Consider the following 20211-nt stretch of genomic DNA (forward strand, 5'->3'; position numbering starts at 1 on the left):
TTAACAATAAAGAGGCTTTTTATAATGACACATGGCAGGGTTTTTTGGAGGGAGTATACATACTGACTGATAATTGCATTGCTACATTGGTCACACAAAGTAAAATTATGAATGATTAGTGTCTTTACAATCACTATGGTAATCAGAATTCAGATCATTTTGTATGTACAAAATGAGTCATCACTGAAGAGTTTTCACTTGTGAAATTTTAAACAATAACGTATAATTTTGATAATTCAGACCAATTTGGAAAAATCCTCTATATCTCTTTGTTGTCACTACTCCATTCCCATTTCCATGGAGTGAATCATTTTCATACAGGCATGTGCCATATGTGGTTTTTAACTTTGCCAAACTGTGATACTCCCAGCCCTGCTGGTTGGCAGATGCTAGGGATGCCCAGTTTTCTGGGAATTGACTCACTGTTCTTTTACCCTGATAGACCTCTAAGCATAGATGGTGTCAACAAAGAACTGAATAACCACTGAACTTGCTGTACATCATTTATAGAACTGAATATCATTCATGAATTTACAAAAATACTCTCAAATGGGATATGTAGTTCATACAGAGAAAGAAATATTTGTTCTAAATACCAAAGGAAAAAGCAACAGTAACTGAACCTTTGTTACTAGTGGGCTGTATGTTCCCTCTTATTGTTGCTTGCTTGAGGAAAACTAAATTTAGTCACATTTGCAGAAAAAGACATTGGAGAAGGAACATGTATTTATGGAAAAGCACTCTTGTTTTAAAGGATCATGTTAATGGGTAGTTAACACCACATTATTAGCATAATTTGTATTGTTTACACAAAACCTTTGTGTGTAGCAGCCACAGTTTTTTGTATTTATGAATATGTTTGAATCACCAGTATGAACATAATAGAATTATGGAAAAATATCCAACCATTAGTAGCTTCTTGAAATGTTAAAATCACTAAGGCAATACTTCATAAGTGCACTGTAGTTCCTTAATGAACATGCCAGAAGATAATAAGGTTTACAGGATGTGGAACCTCCTATTCATGAATTTGGAGGTTTCCAGAAATTCACTGACTGAGACTATTCTTAGTGTGGTGAAGACCTTCTTTTCTTGTAAAACTGAAAAGAATGCTTGCCACCACTGTAACTCATTTTTCATCCAAACTTCTGAACCATGATTCATGAGAATCCCTTAAATCTTTGCCAGTTTAACAAATTTTAATATCTTAGAAGCACTTGCGGCTATTGGAATGAATTGATTAATAATGTCTGCAATTACTGGTATCTTTAATATAACACTAAGGCTGGCTGGAGCATATTATGCCTGTGAAAATACTGTAATCCACTGTATCAAACAGTATCATTGTTTGTGAAACTTCTCTGTGTATTTCATATATATATGTACAGGAGGTCATTAATATGTGGTTACACATTCTCTCCTCAGGTTCATGAGCTTAAGTGCCCTACAAGTGGAAATCACCATGGATATTCTTCAGCTTCCATTGGAGTCTTGTCATTTTTGTTAGTGTTCACATCATCATTGTTGTTAGCTATTGCATACTTCCATCGGCAGAAGATAAAGAATACAGTAACCCCATACTGGAACTTCCTTACTAGAAAGATTGGATATACTGGCATTTTTAATGAAGAGACTCCTCAGGAAGTTAATGTTTAGCATCACTTCAGCATCTAACAAAGGTGTGAAGAGTATTTGGCTTCTATAGAGAGAAACTAATGAGTGGTCATCAGTGAGGATAATCAGGAGTGTTTATTTCAAATTTTGAAAGTTGATTAGTGTTTGAGTATTTATTTCCTTATAAAAAGATAATCTTAGACAATAGAAAGTGCTGTGCTTTCTGATGTCTTTATGTTATTTGGTATTAAGGTACTTTTTAAACTATTTTAAAACATTGTGATAATTTTTTAATCGGTGACTGCAACGTATAGTGTGAATGCTTTGATATTGGTATAGAATATGATTAAGTAAGGATGCCATAGCATTATTGCTTATTCAATTTACCATGAATAACCAAATGAAGTTGATGATTTCAAGGTAACATGATCTTTATACTCTGCACTGAAGCCAGATATAGTCATGTAGCACTATCACCCTTACTATACTATAAGTTTTTCTTTCTCTCTAATTCTTATGACTTATGTACTATTTTAAAGAAATGTGTACATTTCTGTATAATTAGGTTCTGAGTGACATTGCAAAGCATTATTCTGTCAATGGCATTTCTATATGCTGTATTTTGGGTTTATCAGGGAATATGCACAGAACCTCAAATAAATCTTCTGTTGAAGCCATAAATCCTTTCATCAGAGGAGATAAATATTTCTAATGAGTAGATATAATGAGAGAATCAAAATTCCTGTGCTGATGTGGTTTATTTGCTTTTATCATACTTTAGATAACCTTCTTTAACATCAAAGATTATTTTCTTTTCACTATAGGATAACTGCATCTTAGTATGCAGGTATCCATAGTTCATTGATACCATGAGAGTCCCTTTACCTCTCATCTTTAAAAAGCTGAATTTCCCACTGAAGGCAAAAGAAAGAGGTAACTCCACAACCTAGCATTCCAACTTCCTTGATGAGGTAGTACAGTATACCCTAACATTTTCTGATTCTTCTTTTACTGTGGACCTCGATTCTGTATTGATCAATAGTCCATAAGAGATGGGGGATTGAGATCCTCATGTATATTGTAATCCATACATTCTTTGAAAAATATTTTCATCTTGTATCAAAAGAAATTTTTTATATTTTTTTGGAGGATAACACTCAGCTTTGCATGAGCAAATTCTATAAGGAATACATCAGGTACGCATGTGATAACCTAAATAAAGAATTGACAATGTACTTCATGCCTTAGAGAGAGTATTTTGCAGTCTTAAAATCGATGGGAGATCAAAGAATTTACTAGTGCTTAAAACTGTTGAGGTTATCCTTACTCATGTAACTTGGGTCATTTTGTAAAGAATTCCTGAAATAGAGTTGATGGCATTCAGGGGCAACAGCATTCTGTAAAAAGAAGTCTATAACTAATTTTGATTGGAACAAACTGTTGAAAGTATAATCACAGCAGACTTCCAGCTTTTTTTTTTTTTTTTTTTTTTTTTGTGATGCAGAGTTAGCTGTTTGTGTAATGTCAGGCTTCTAGGACAGATTAGATGTTATACCAGTGGACTGTATCAGCAGATTAGATGTAATGTAATGTACGTTTTATTCTCTTGAATGATGGAATTATAGAGCCATCAGAGGAGATGGAAAAGTTGGTAAGCATTTTAAAAAGCAAAATGGAAAGAAATTGAGTTTAGTGGAATTAAATTCAGTTAGGTTGCATCTGCCCTTTTGGGGGAAATCCTTTTGAAATCTTAATTTGTAGAGGCAGCTGTGATAAGAAAAAAATGTAGCTCAAGCTCGAGACGATGGAGCAGATTTGAAAGAAATCAAGGAATACAATGCTCGGTCATCAGTGTATGAATGCATTTAGTTATCTATTAAAGAAGGAAGTTGTTAATAAAACTGAGAAAGGACAGAAACATGACTGTTCATAGGGAAATAGGGAGAGGTCAATGTATCTGCAGTTATGGAGACTGGCTTAAGAGGAAGCCAGAGGTGCAAGAGCAGACCCTGGTCAAAACCTTTCATTATATCAAGCTATTTATATTTATTTATTATACTTAACTGCTGTTCCCTGCATCAATGAGGTAGCGCAGGGAAACAAACAAAGAATGGTCCAACCACTCATATATATATATATATATTTTTCTTTTCTTTTAAACTATTCGCCATTTCCCGCACCGCAAGGTAGCGTTAAGAACAGAGGACCAGGCCCCTGAAATAACATCCTCACCTAGCCCCCTTCTCTGTTCCTTCTTTTGGAAAATTAAAAAAAAAAACGAGAGGGAAGGATTTCCAGCCCCCTGCTCCCTTCCCTTTTAGTCGCCTTCTACGACACGCAGGGAATACGTGGGAAGTATTCTTTCTCCCCTATCCCCAGGGAAAACATTTCAATGTATACATACACATATATACACAAGTGCATATTCATACTTGCTGCCTCCATCCATTCCCATCGCCAACCCACCACTCATGAAATAGCAACCCCCCCCAGCGAGGTGGCGCCATGAAAAGACAAAAAAGGGCTCATTCGTTTACACTCAGTCTCCAGCTGTCGTGTGTAATGCACCAAGAGCACAGCCCCCCTTCCATGTTCTACCCCAGACGCTTCTTCACATGGTTCCCATTATATGCCTAACTGCCGTCTCCCGCGCCAGCGAGGTAGCACAAGAAAACAGACTAAAGAATGGCCCAGCCCACCCACACACACACGTACATACACAAATGCCCACACACGCACATATACATAGGTGTGTGGGCGTTTATGTATATACATGCACATGCGGGCGGGCCAGGCCATTCTTCTGTCTGCTTCCTTGCGCTACCCCGCTAACGCAGGAGACGACGATCAAGTATATAATAAGAACCATGTGAAGCGTCTGGGATAAACCACAGAAAAGGAGCTGTGGTTTTGGCGCACTACACATGGTTCTTATGTCATTCAATTCTTTTGATGTGTCCAACCAAATACATCTCCACTAAACCAAGTTGACTCCTAATGACAAAATGTCAAACGATCGACAGTTGGTTGGAGAGATATACTATAATGATGACAATGAACAGAGCAAATCCTAAGTGCCTGCCATGCTATGTAGGTAAAACAAAGATATCCCCCAAAAGAGCAGTTATTTAACTATACAACTATTCCAGCATCATCATTTCTAAGTGAAATTCTTAGTGATTGATGACATTTACTATGACAAGAACCACTTCCTAATAAATATCAAAAAACTTCATAAAATAAAAGCTGTACAAAGACATGTAAACTTTACAAAAAATCTAACTTCTCAGTGCCTCTCATGAGTCTGGAATACCAATGTCATCATTGAAAAAAATATATATATATATATACGTACATAATTGCCCATACATGCATGAAACATACATATACATATTTACATATGTATATATTCATACTTGCTGCCTTCATCCATTCCCGTTGCTCCCCTGGCACACAGGAAATCTTTCCTCACTCATTCTCTCCATGTGTCCAAACCATTTCAACACACCCTCTTCTGCTCTCTCAACCACACTCTTTTCATTACCACACATCTCTCTTACCCTTTCGTTCCTTACTTGATCAAAGCACCTCACACCACATATTGTCCTCAAACATTTCATTTCCAACTCATCCACCCTCCTCCATACAACCCTATCTACAGCCCATGCCTAGCAACCATATAGCATTGTTGGAACCACTACTCCTTCAAACATACCCATTTTTGCTCTCCAAGATAACATTCTTGCCTTCCACACATTCTTCAACACTCCCAGAACCTATGCCCCCTCCCCCACCCTGTGACTCACTTCTGCTTCCTTGGTTCCATCTGCTGCTAAGTCCACTCCCAGATATCTAAAACACTTCACTTCGTTTTTTTCCATTCAGACTTACCTCCCAGTTAACTTGTCCCTCAACCATGGATACTGAGCAGGCATTAGCCAGATAAAGATATCACTGGTGAATCTAACATTGTGATATACATTTTGATAGGGAGGAAGGCAGAAAAATTTTAAAACGCTTAACCCAATCACTGCAGCTGTATTATTGTCATTTGATGAAAGGGGATACAATCTTGTTGAGGAACTTTTGACACCATTTCCCTTCTGACTGCAGCACAGCCTTTAACCTACAGGAATCCCATACAATGGGCTCTAGGGTTATATTTATTATTATAATGGTAACTGCAGCTGTTTGGTATGAGACAATTTTTTTTTTCCCTATCTGCTGTGGCTGTTCCAAGTATGACCAAGAACTTTCAGATATTCCACACATGCTAGGCAGGATTTCCATAGATGAGACTATAGTAACAGACATGCCACGCACTGTTACCAAATGCATTTAAGTTAATTGCCTTCTGCTGTCAGTAGTATTGAAGTGACCAAGAACAACATAATAAAAGATCATGCTGCCTGGGCAATGGCTCAACACCCCGTTTTATGTGGATTAATTGGAAACCAATGACTCAGATAGCTTAGAGGATAGTAATGCTTGAAATGGTTATAATATACAACCTGATATGTAGGAAATCATTAGACATGAGGAAAAAAAAGTGATTTTTTTATGATGAGGTAGAGGATGGAATATTTCTACCTTGTGATAAGTGGAGGTGGACTTCCCCTACAAATTCTATTCCAAGAGGATTTACTTTCAATTCAAGCTAATGTGGTCTGATGATTGCTTGCTCTGCTGCAGATGATTCCAAAGACCTGAATTATCTGGAGTATTTTTAGATGACTGATGGACCTTATTGTAGAAGATACTATTATTTATTTATTTTGCTTTGTCGCTGTCTCCCGCATTTGCGAGGTAGCGCAAGGAAACAGACGAAAGAAATGGCCCAACCCACCCCCATACACACGTATATACATACACGTCCACACACGCTAATATACATACCCATACATCTCAATGTACACATATATATATACACACACAGACACTTACATATATACACATGCACACAATTCACACAGCCTTTATTCATTCCCATCGCCACCTCGTCACACATGGAATAACATCCCCTTCCCCCCTCATGTGTGCGAGGTCGTGCTAGGAAAAGACAACAAAGGCCCCATTCGTTCACACTCAGTCTCTAGCTGTCATGTAATAATGCACCGAAAACCACAGCTCCCTTTCCACTTCCAGGCCCCACAGAACTTTCCATGGTTTACCCCAGATGCTTCACATGCCCTGATTCAGTCCATTGACAGCACGTCTACCCCGGTATACCACATCGATCCAATTCACTCTATTCCTTACCCGCCTTTCACCCTCCTGCATGTTCAGGCCCTGATCACTCAAAATCTTTTTCACTCAATCTTTCCACCTCCAATTTGGTCTCCCACTTCTCCTCATTCCCTCCACCTCCGACACATATATCCTCTTGGTCAATCTTTCCTCACTCATTCTCTCCATGTGCCCAAACCATTTCAAAACACCCTCTTCTGCTCTCTCAACCACGCCCTTTTTATTTCCACACATCTCTCTTACCCTTACATTACTTACTCGATCAAACCAACTCACACCACATATTGTCCTCAAACATCTTATTTCCAGCACATCCACCCTCCTGTGCACAACTCTATCCATAGCCCACGCCTCGCAATCATACAACATTGTTGGAACCACTATTCCTTCAAACATAGCCATTTTTGCTTTCCGAGATAATGTTCTCTACTTCCACACATTCTTCAAGGCCCCAGGATTTTCGCCCCCTCCCCCACCCTATGATTCACTTCCGCTTCCATGGTTCCATCCACTGCCAGATCCACTCCCAGATATCTAAAACACTTTACTTCCTCCAGTTTTTCTCCATTCAAACTTACCTCCCAATTGACTTGACCCTCAACCCTACTGTACCTAATAACCTTCCTCTTATTCACATTTACTCTTAACTTTCTTCTTTCACACACTTTACCAAACTCAGTCACCAGCTTCTGCAGTTTCTCACATGAATCAGCCACCAGCGCTGTATCATCAGTGAACAACAACTGACTCACTTCCCAAGCTCTCTCATCCCCAACAGACTTCATACTTGCCCCTCTTTCCAAAACTCTTGCATTCACCTCCCTGTAGAAGATACTATGTATGTGTAAAAAATTCAAGGAAATGATCATGCCTTGTTAATGAAAGTCTTATACCATGGAAATATAGGTTAAAGTGAAGCAGTGTATACCACCTAAACACCATCAGTTTGGTGTACAACTATCTGTGGTCTGTGGTGTTGAAAGTAATTATATCTTATACTCAATAGAATATAACTGAATTAAGACTGAAAGAGAATGTGTTTGAACAACATGGCATTTTTGGATCAGAGGTGGAAACATTCTTATCATCTCACCTTGACAAGGGACATAGGACATATATGTAAATGATTGTTATTCTAGCTCAAGCATGTTCTGTTATCAACACAAACAAAAGATCAATAGGCAAACAGGAAATTTGTATCTGCATTACTGAACACTAAAAGTAGTGAATTGTGTTATTTGCATTGTACATGAGCTTCTCACCAATCACCAAGACACCTGCTTGACAGTGAAAACTCAAACATGAAATGATAGAAAGCTTTCTGCAGTGATGGAAAAATTGTGGAGAAATGTAATTTACTGTATATTTTTATCGAATGTGTGAGAAAAAGTTAATGACAATATAGCAAGCTGGTCTTGTATGTGTTTAACAGTGAAATGTCCACCAAATGCAACATGCACCTCATAGAAAGTGGCAATAAATCACCATGGCCTGTGTAAGGCAAAGCTATTATGTATTTGGTGATTGGCCATGCTATACCTAGTTGTCACACTGGATAACTTTTAAGATGCTTAGTTGAAAGACATTTCCCTGATCCAAAACTGCCATTGGAAAATGACCCTCAACTTCAGTGTAGTGCTATATGTATTCATACACTACCCATATCCTAGAAAACATACTATTTGCATGCAAATGGTGATGTGCTTTTCTGCCTGCATCTGTGTATTTGCAAAGAAACTGCCACCCCCAGCACTTCAACTTTTATGTAGTCACCTATTACTACTTTTTGCATAAGAAACAAGGAGGATTTTTTTCAAGTTCATTACATACTGTAACCAAAGTTGTAATGCTTAAAACTACATAAGATATTATAATGTTTCAATTGGGACTAACTGTAAACAGTAATCAGAAACTAGCTTACACAACACCTTACATATGTATACAGAGAAATGAACAAGTAAATTCATAAATAAAAATAGAATAGATATCTATCTATATCTCTGACACCCATTCCCTATAGGAACTTCCATCAAGGGGTGACCATGGCAAAGAGTCTCCACTTATCCCTCTCCTTACATGCCTCCTTCGCATACACCATTCCATGCATTCTTCCTCTGTTTTTCTCTCTCCAGTATTCCTCCATCCTATTTGCCCATGTCACAGGTGGCCTTTCACTCACACCATCCCCTTTAATTGCACTATCATACACTCTCCTTGTAAACTCCCAGTCTTGCATTCTTTCCACATGCCCAAACCACCTCAAAGTAATACTTTTGACCCACTCTACAATTCATTTCCTTTGGATTCCTTGCCATACCACATCTCTCATACATCCTTTCATTTCTTTCTTCATTTCATCCAGTCACCCCACATGCTCTTCTCAAATAGCTCATTTCCACCTGTTTGCCTCATTCCACATCCATGTTTTGGCTACATAGGTCAGGGTCGGGAGGACTATGCTGTCTCTTAATCCTCTCTTCACTTCCATACTTACATCTCTGCTCTTCAGTATTCTCGTAAGGGACCCAATAATTCCTCTACCTTATCATATTACCACACTTACCCAAGGCAACTCTCAGATACTTAAATTCCCTCGCTTCTTCCAGCCTTTGTCCCCCCGATATGCACAGCACAATTTAGTACACTTTCTTCTTTCACTATGTGGTTTTACAAAATCTATACTTTCACTCCCATTTCCTTTCAAACACCATTACTTTACTTTTACTTGCATTTACCTTCAATCTTCTCCACTTACACACATCATAAAACACAACCTTTTGCAACTCCTCTTCACTCTGTGCAAACAACACAGTATCATTTGCAAACAGGCTTGCCACTAGCCACCACATCTTTGCCACACTCCATCTCTGCACCCCTTTTCCCTTGTTTTGCTTTCATCGCTCTCATCACTCCATCCATATATATATATATATATATATTAAAATGCCACAGTGACATCACACTGCCCTGCCTCACACCTACATGTATCCCAAAACTTTTACTTAGCTCTCCGTCCACTCATATACATGCATTTGCTCCTCTATTGAGGGCTTTTAAACCATCCTACAGTTTTCCCCCTATACTATATATCCTTAACACATCCCACAAAGCATTCCACTTGACTCTGCCATATGCTTTCTCCAGATCCATAAAAGCTGCATGCAACTTCTTACCTTCTGCGAAATACTTTTCCTCGGTCATCTTTACTACAAAAAACTGATCCACACATCCCTACCTTTCCTAAAACCCCCTTGCTCTTCAGTTATTCTGCATTCAGTCACTTCCATCATTCTGTCTATTCACACTGACTGAGAATAGAATAGAATTTTCTTATTTTAAGCTGTAAAGTGAAGGTATTTGTACATGATGCAGCATAGATATGCTTGAGTAAAACAATTACTGCCCTGAAACTTTGAGGGCTCATCATGTTTGTAAGTAAAGTCTTACAATGTTACACTTTATGTTAATGATAATAGGAATTATTTAAAAACATTCTATGAGTGTACAGATTATTGCACCCCTCTCTGCCCATACTTGCATTTATGAGTGTACCCTATGCAGAGAAATTACTAAAGTGGTGTGTTGGTAAAATGCATAATTTCATGTAAAGTTTGTAGGTGATAATCAGAAGTTAGGCAGCACAATACCACTTAAAGATGTATAGATAAATGACCATGACAACAGAGACAAAAGAAAATTGAATAGAAAAAATAATTGTCATGTAAAGTGAAATTTTTTTATGCAAGACACGGCATAAACGGGGATAAATCATCTAACTGGTTACATCTACATGCTTAAAACAAATTTGAAAGCTCATTATGCTTGTAAGTTTAGCTTTACAATATTATTATGCCTGTTCTGTATGGTAATATTTAGGGGCAATATAAAAAAAAAATAGTCTTTCTTTTAAGAAAAATGCCACACAAGGTATGACCTTAGCCTGGTGCAGTGAATGGAGTTAACAAATAGTTGACAATGTGTAGAGTGCAGAAGTCAGAAGAACAGGTTGATCAGTTGAAGGGTCAGAATAGTCATCCTTTATGGGATAAGCTACAGTGCTGCATCTTTTCAAGGTGAAAGAAAAATTGTTGGTGATTAAGCTAAAGCAGGAGCAAGCAAACATTGGTGCAAATTCAGAAGCACACTCCTTGAGAACTTAATGTGGGATATCATTAGTTTCATACACCTTGCCTGTCTTTAGAGAGAGAAGTGCTGTTTGGACTCTACAAAAAAGATATGATAGGGAGAAGTATAGGCTTAGTAAGATGGGCAAACTGGCAAAAGGAATGTTAGGGTCATCTAAGGTGGAGTTAGAAGAGAAAAGACAGTAAAGAAAAGGTGGTGTGACATTACATGTTGTAAGTATGATTTTTGTTCGTAGGTAACAGTTGACTAGCTTCATATCCTTAAAGCCACTTATCCTTTTCTGGAATATATAGATGAAATTTCATTATGAAGAGGAACCAGGAGACTATAGTATATGTTGAATTTAAAGTTTGTGCCTGTATTTTAGTGAAATTTTGACATTTCTGATTAAACCACTGCAGAGTCTGTTTTAACAGAACTAACCATGGATGATGTGGAGATTTCTAAGAAGAATCATAAATGAACAGATTATTGCATTGTTCCCGTGGTATACTTAAAAATTTCAGGACACAAAATAAATAGACTTTAGCCTTAAGAAGGCATTCTCCTTCAGTTTCGTTACAGACACATGTGATACATCCACAACATTTAGCGAGAGTAGTAATTCAGTAACAGTAAGCCCACACAGCTGTAATTTTGTGTGGCGATCATTGATAACCATGTTGCCATAATCATATGGGACCTAACTCCCAAGCACTTAAGCTTTAGTATTTGTTTAAGTCATGTACATGTACAAGTTTTCTGGCAAGGAATGGCTATTTCATGCTAACATGATGTGGTTAAGATGACTTATAGCAAAATGCAAATGAAGCTTTTTGAATTCAACCACTTGTCTATAAACAGTTGTATGTATGAAAATATTCAGTTCATCATTATAATCAGGATATAAGGATGGGGATAATCCTTTGGGATTACTAGCATATCAAGTGCAATCCTGAAACCCATTCATGTATAGGGCATTTTCAGTGTGATATAAACTAGCTAATTAGCAATCTGTAATCAAGTATTCCAGCTGAAAGATAACATATTAAGAGGAGTTACTTACTGAATTAGATAAAGGGATACCATGTACTGGACACCTTCAATCAATTCTGGAATAATTGTCTTCCTAATTATCTGTGTAGCTGTTGTCATTACTACATTTTCAGTTTACTGGGATGGATCAGGCATATAAAACCTCTAAGTGAAGCATGGACTCTTGCTTTTATTGAAGCATTCCTTACTTTTTCTCTTTGCATCCTTTTTTTCTCAGCAGAGACCAGTGTCTCCATTCATACCACTTCCATATATGAAATGATTCTAGTGCATCCAACCAATCAGTTGTCTAACATCATCTAAAATATCCCCAGCCATAATAAGTTCTTTCACTACTGCAAATGATAAGCTTATTTTGCTGAACTTTTGTGTTGTTGGGTTGCCTATGTGTTCAAACTGACTCAGTGAAGAAATCTTAACGTGGCAGTAAATCATGAGATTATTTAACCATGACATCAGCAGGATTGATAGTCTCAGATAGCAATAAATCATGTAGTGTGAAGGTGAAATGGTAAAAAGAGATAGATCACATCTGAAAATAATGCAGTGCACAAAATGATTATGAAACAGTATGAATGAATTTACTTTCATGGTTGCACTGGATGTATGGCAAAGATAAGTATGAATGAATTTCCACTAATCCACCAATATTCGTAAGGACAAAGTACAAGTTGATTGAGAGAGAATCCTATAATAAGTTGATTGCAAGATAGAAAGTCATAGGTGTGAGAGCATAGCAAGATAAATCTTTGATATATGATTGTTCAAAGGAGCAGAGGAAATAATAGAAACAGCTGACTAGAAGCAGAAGAGGCCAGGTTCAGCTCATATGAATGCTCACTCCTGCCTCCTGCTTGGTAACAAGAGGCTCTCTTAGATTAGGGAGATATTACGTTATGAGAAAACCTTAAGTTATCCAGTAAGCCATTTATTTTTCTGCACTGATATTCATACATGATTCAAACTTTTGTATCTACCCTCACTGTAGTCATTAATGTAGGTATAATTTGAACCTGTTATTCTATACAAATAAAACCTATAAATATATACTCTGTAGTCCAGCTTTCCAGATTTTGACAACTCCCTTGCAAGGAAATTGGTGCTCACTAAAGTGATACTTTTGTTTGCAGAATTCTTTTGAGCAACCAGTTAATCAAGATTTAACCATCTATTTTAGGCAACAACTCTATAGAGCAACCAGTCACTCAAATCATTCAATGCCAAATGAAACTTGAAACACATCAATAGCTTTAGGTCATCTTATTTTAGTTGAGTAGCATTAAGAACAGTTCCCCTAGAGGAAATTTAATCATAGGTAAAGAGAAAAAGAAATTGTACCTAACTAAAAAGACAGGTGACTGTCTGTGTTCTGTTTAGAATATCAAAATGGCCTTGCATTAAATAAATGAGTAAAGACTGTGAGATTGGACAGCCACTGAAATGGCATATGCAGCTCAAAGTAAAAGAAAAGTACATGTTTATTTATGATGACATAAAACTTCAGTGCTTTGGAAAATAAATCAGCTACAGGGGTCACAAGCTCTTGCCTTCAGCTCAATGGTATTCTGAATAAGAGCGCTCAGTGAATGGATGGTGTAGAAGGGATGTGGATGAGTAAAAGAATGTGAAGGGTAGGGCTTGGATATAATGAATACTTCATTACTGTACTGCTTGTAATATGGATTTGATGCAAATTCTCCCCAAATTTGGATACAATACAATGTTATCCCAGTACATCTCTGAAGAAAGGACTTATGGAAAATCTGCTGCACTAGATATGGAAATGCAAGACTGTGAAACTGGATATTTGTACAATCACTTTAGAATTAAAAGAATTTTTGTCATTTACAACTAAGAATTATTTTCATATATAGTTTAACTTACATCCAAGATGGTTGTTACTGTTTTATATTTTTATATTGGGTAATAGAAATTGTATAAATATTACATATGACATTCCTTAGATAATTCAATAATTAACAGATACATTATTGTAAATAGCAAGGTATTTTGCCATTGTTTCAGGCATTATTTGAGTTGTGGAACTTTGTTATTTTTGTGTTTTATACATAATTTTAGTTTTCCAGTTATGTACTTTAGTGCCATAATAATTTGCCTTATTTTGAGAACTAAGATGTTTTCTTAAATACAGGATTTATGTTCACGTTAGAGGAGCGTTTAGAAAATAGTTTTGCTGCCGTAATAGATTTTTATATATGTATTTTGCAAGGTTTTAAAAGGCAAATTGTTTGGTCTTAGACAGACAAAATGTTCGTTTTTGCAGCTTCTCCAGTAGCTAAATGCAGAAAGAAATGGAATGATTATGAAATCATAAAAAGGGAATAGGTGACTAGTAAGAAAATTCATTGTCTTTGGTGGAGCTGAACGTAATTTACTGATGACATTAGTGAATACTAACTTTTTAATGTACGAAAAGCCTTTTTTTCATAAGTTTTGAAGATTATGTTATTAAATATTAGGTATTTCCTTTAAAGGCTGAAGTAAAAGTTGATTATAAACACTGGATCATAAGTTTGAAAATGGCTTTGTATTTCATTCTGCCGTATATCTTTTGATTGTGACTGCATAATGTAACATAATACATGTAAGTTTTATATGCAGTATTTATGTATTGTAAAGATTTTACATTATTTTAACCTTGAAACACTTTATGTGTGATAGCTGATACATTTAGGTGTTGAAAGACTGTTTTATGTGCATATATGTAGGTTTTGCTTAACTGCATAGACCCAGCATAAATGGTTGTATTAAGGATCTTATAAAGTCATATAAGCAGCCTTTTAAACATTTTGGCTTATTTACCAAATTTTTTACACCCTTAAAGATGAAGAACTCAATATCTCATCTCTTAATCTGTCTAATGACCATCAGAGGCTTTCTATTGGATGTTTGCCATCGTTTGCCCACCACTGGCAGACCAAAGACTACCACGGAGATGATATCACTCCACTTGGTCCAAGCAACATAAAATTTAATTGTGTCTTGTACTATCAAAATGCCTGTTGATACCACACTTTTCTTATGCCACAGATCAGTAGCCCTTTTTTTTTATTATATTATATTTATATTGACTTGACCCTCAACCCTACTGTACCTAATAACCTTGCTCTTATTCACATTTACTCTTAACTTTCTTCTTTCACACACTTTACCAAACTCAGTCACCAGCTTCTGCAGTTTCTCACATGAATCAGCCACCAGCGCTGTATCATCAGCGAACAACAACTGACTCACTTCCCAAGCTCTCTCATCCCCAACAGACTTCATACTTGCCCCTCTTCCAAAACTCTTGCATTCACCTCCCTAACAACCCCATCCATACACAAATTAAACAACCATGGAGACATCACACACCCCTGCCACAAACCTACATTCACTGAGAACCAATCACTTTCCTCTCTTCCTACACGTACACATGCCTTACATCCTCGATAAAAACTTTTCACTGCTTCTAACAACTTGCCTCCCTCACCATATATTCTTAATACCTTCCACAGAGCATCTCTATCAACTCTATCATATGCCTTCTCCAGATCCATAAATGCTACATACAAATCCATATGCTTTTCTAAGTATATCTCACATACATTCTTCAAAGCAAACACCTGATCCACACATCCTCTACCACTTCTGAAACTACACTGCTCTTCCCCAATCTGATGCTCTGTACATGCCTTCACCCTCTTAATCAATACCCTCCCATATAGTTTACCAGGAATACTCAACAAACTTATACCTCTGTAATTTGAGCACTCACTCTTATCCCCTTTGCCTTTGTACAATGGCACTATGCAAGCATTCCGCCAATCCTCAGCCACTTCACCATGAATCATACATACATTAAATAACTTTACCAACCAGTCAGCAATACAGTCACCCCCTTTTTTTTTATAAATTCCACTGCAATACCATCCAAACCTGCTGCCTTGCAGGCTTTCATCTTCTGCAAAGCTTTTACTACCTCTTCTCTGTTTACAAAATCATTTTCCCTAACCCTCTCACTTTGCACACCACCTCGACCAAAACACCCTATATCTGCCACTCTATCATCAAACACATTCAACAAACCTTCAAAATACTCACTCCATCTCCTTCTCACATCACCACTACTTGTTATCACCTCCCCATTAGCCCCCTTCTCTGAAGTTCCCATGTGCTCCCTTGTCTTATGCACTTTATTTACCTCCTTCCAGAACATCTTTTTATTCTCCCTAAAATTTAATGATACTCTCTAACCCCAACTCTCATTTGCCTTCTTTTTTACCTCTTGCACCTTTCTCTTGACCTCCTGCCTCTTTCTTTTTATACATCTCCCACTCATTTGCATTTTTTCCCTGCAAAAATCGTCCAAATGCCTCTCTCTTCTCTTTCACTAATAATCTTACTTCTTCATCCCACCACTCACTACCCTTTCTAATCAACCCACCTCCCACTCTTCTCATGCAACAAGCATCTTTTGCGCAAGCCATCACTGCTTCCCTAAATACATCCCATTCCTCCCCCACAACCCTTACCTCCTTTGTTCTCACCTTTTTCCATTCTGTATTCAGTCCCTCCTGGTACTTCCTCACACAAGTCTCCTTCCCAAACTCACTTACTCTCACCACCCTCTTCACCCCAACATTCACTCTTCTTTTCTGAAAACCCATACAAATCTTCACCTTAGCCTCCACAAGATAATGATCAGACATCCCTCCAGTTGCCCCTCTCAGCACATTTACATCCAAAAGTCTCTTTCGCGCACCTGTCAATTAACACGTAATCCAATAACGCTCTCTGGCCATCTCTCCTACTTACATATGTATACTTATGTATATCTCGCTTTTTAAACCAGGTATTCCCAATCACCAGTCCTTTTTCAGCACATAAATCTACAAGCTCTTCACCATTTCCATTTACAACAATGAACACCCCATGTATACCAATTATTCCCTCAACTGCCACATTACTCACCTTTGCATTCAAATCACCCATCACTATAACCCGGTCTTGTGCATCAAAACCACTAACACACTCATTCAGCTGCTCCCAAAACACTTGCCTCTCACGATCTTTCTTCTCATGCCCAGGAGCATATGCACGAATAATCACCCATCTCTCTCCATCAACTTTCAGTTTTACCCATATTAATCTGGAATTTACTTTCTTACAATCTATCACATACTCCCACAACTCCTGTTTCAGGAGTAGTGCTACTCCTTCCCATGCTCTTGTCCTCTCACTAACCCCTGACTTTAATCCTTTTTTTTTATATTAATTATTTGTTAAGAGCATGGTGCACTGTATGGGTGCTGTGAACTATATTTTTGTTTATACACATGTGCACACACACACACACACACACACACGTGAATGTCAGTTCGCAGCAGGGGTGCGTGATATCTCCATGGTTGTTTAATTCGTTTATGGATGGGGTTGTTAGGGAGGTGAATGTAGGAGTTTTGGAGAAAGGGGCAAGTATGAGGTCTGTTGTCGATGAGAGGGCTTGGGAAGCGAATCAATTGTTTTTCGCTGATGATACAGTGTGGGTGGCTGATTTGGGTGAGAAACTACAGAAGCTGGTGACTGAGTTTGGTAAAGTGTGTGAAAGACAAAAGCTGAGAATAAATGTGAATAAGAGTAAGGTTATTAGGTACAGTAGGATTAAGGAACAAGTCAATTGGGAGGTAAGTTTGAATGGAGAAAAACTGGAGGAAGTGAAGTGTTTTAGATATCTGGGAGTGGATTTAACAGCAGATGGAACCATGAAAGGAGAAGTGAGTCACAGGGTGGGGGAGGGGGAGAAGGTTCTGGGAGTGTTGATGAATATGTGGAAGGTGAGAACATTATCTTGGGAGCAAAAATGGGTATGCTTGAAGGAATAGTTATATGTTATATGTTATATGAATGTCATAGGGATGTGCGGAGGAGGGTGGATGTGTTGGAAATGAGATGTTTAATGACAATATGTGGTGTGAGGTGGTTTGATTAAGTAATGAAAGGGTAAGAGAGATTATTTTTTTATTATACTTTGTCGCTGTCTCCCGCGTTTGCGAGGTAGCGCAAGGAAACAGACGAAAGAAATGGCCCAACCCCCCCCATACACATGTATATACATACGTCCACACACGCAAATATACATACCTACACAGCTTTCCATGGTTTACCCCAGACGCTTCACATGCCCTGATTCAATCCACTGACAGCACGTCAACCCCGGTATACCACATCGCTCCAATTCACTCTATTCCTTGCCCTCCTTTCACCCTCCTGCATGTTCAGGCCCCGATCACACAAAATCTTTTTCACTCCATCTTTCCACCTCCAATTTGGTCTCCCTCTTCTCCTCGTTCCCTCCACCTCCGACACATATATCCTCTTGGTCAATCTTTCCTCACTCATTCTCTCCATGTGCCCAAACCACTTCAAAACACCCTCTTCTGCTCTCTCAACCACGCTCTTTTTATTTCCACACATCTCTCTTACCCTTACGTTACTTGCTCGATCAAACCACCTCACACCACACATTGTCCTCAAACATCTCATTTCCAGCACATCCATCCTCCTGCGCACAACTCTATCCATAGCCCACGCCTCGCAACCATACAACATTGTTGGAACCACTATTCCTTCAAACATACCCATTTTTGCTTTCCGAGATAATGTTCTCGACTTCCACACATTCTTCAAGGCCCCCTGAATTTTCGCCCCCTCCCCCACTCTATGATCCACTTCCGCTTCCATGGTTCCATCCGCTGCCAGATCCACTCCCAGATATCTAAAACACTTCACTTCCTTCAGTTTTTCTCCATTCAAACTCACCTCCCAATTGACTTGACCCTCAACCCTACTGTACCTAATAACCTTGCTCTTATTCATATTTACTCTTAACTTTCTTCTTCCACACACTTTACCAAACTCAGTCACCAGCTTCTGCAGTTTCTCACATGAATCAGCCACCAGCGCTGTATCATCAGCGAACAACAACTGACTCACTTCCCAAGCTCTCTCATCCCCAACAGACTTCATACTTGCCCCTCTTTCCAAAACTCTTGCATTTACCTCCCTAACAACCCCATCCATAAACAAATTAAACAACCATGGAGACATCACACACCCCTGCCGCAAACCTACATTCACTGAGAACCAATCACTTTCCTCTCTTCCTACACGTACACATGCCTTACATCCTCGATAAAAACTTTTCACTGCTTCTAACAACTTTCCTCCCACACCATATATTCTTAATACCTTCCACAGAGCATCTCTATCAACTCTTAATACCTTCCACAGAGCATCTCTATCAACTCTATCATATGCCTTCTCCAGATCCATAAATGCTACATACAAATCCATTTGCTTTTCTAAGTATTTCTCACATACATTCTTCAAAGCAAACACCTGATCCACACATCCTCTACCACTTCTGAAACCACACTGCTCTTCCCCAATATGATGTCTTGACACACAATGATCTTAACGAGGTGATGATAGAGGTCCAGTGGAAGTGTTGGTCAGCGATGGGCAATTTCCTTGCCATGCTGAAGGACACAGTTCCCGTCACGGCGATTCTCTTCAGGAAATATGCCAAATATATCATCAAGTTTCATGTGGCAGCCAGAGCTACTATAAAGTCTGACCAAATCAGTATATATATGTATATGTGTGTGTGTGTATATGTGCGTATGTATGTGTATGTGTGTGTATGTGTATATGTATATATATATGTATATTATCCCTGGGGATAGGGGTGAAAGAATACTTCCCACGTATTCCTCGCGTGTCGTAGAAAGCGACTAGAGGGGACGGGAGCGGGGGGCCAGAAATCCTCCCCTCCTTGTATTAACTTTCTAAAATGGGGGTAAGAGAGATGTGTGGTAATAAAAAGAGAGTGGTTGAGAGAGCAGAAGAGGGTGTATAGAAATGGTTTGGTCACATGTAGAGAATGAGTGAGGAAAGATTGACAAAGAGGATATATGTGTCAGAGATAAAGAGGGCGAGGAGTGGGAGACCAAATTTGAGGTGGAAGGATGGAGTGAAAAAGATTTTGAGCAATCGGGGCCTGAACTTATAGGAGGATGAAAGGCGTGCAAGGAACAGAGTGAATTGGAATGATGTGGTATATTGGAGTCGACATGCTGTCAATGGATTGAACCAGGGCATGTGAAG

At 38.3% G+C, this 20211-nt stretch overlaps 1 protein-coding gene across 1 annotated transcript in view; it reads left to right on the forward strand.

Moving 5' to 3' along the window:
- The window catches only part of LOC139749311 (trophoblast glycoprotein-like), a 33358-nt gene extending 18510 nt beyond the window's left edge, over positions 1-14848 (forward strand). Inside the window, exon 6 of the mRNA XM_071663036.1 lies at positions 1426-14848. Coding sequence (XP_071519137.1) covers positions 1426-1656 — 231 coding nt within the window. The 3' untranslated portion in view covers positions 1657-14848. The remainder of the gene's footprint in view (positions 1-1425) is intronic.
- Positions 14849-20211: the final 5363 nt, after the last annotated feature.

Source organism: Panulirus ornatus, chromosome 7 (assembly GCF_036320965.1).
Source record: "Panulirus ornatus isolate Po-2019 chromosome 7, ASM3632096v1, whole genome shotgun sequence".
Lineage (NCBI taxonomy): Eukaryota > Metazoa > Arthropoda > Malacostraca > Decapoda > Palinuridae > Panulirus > Panulirus ornatus.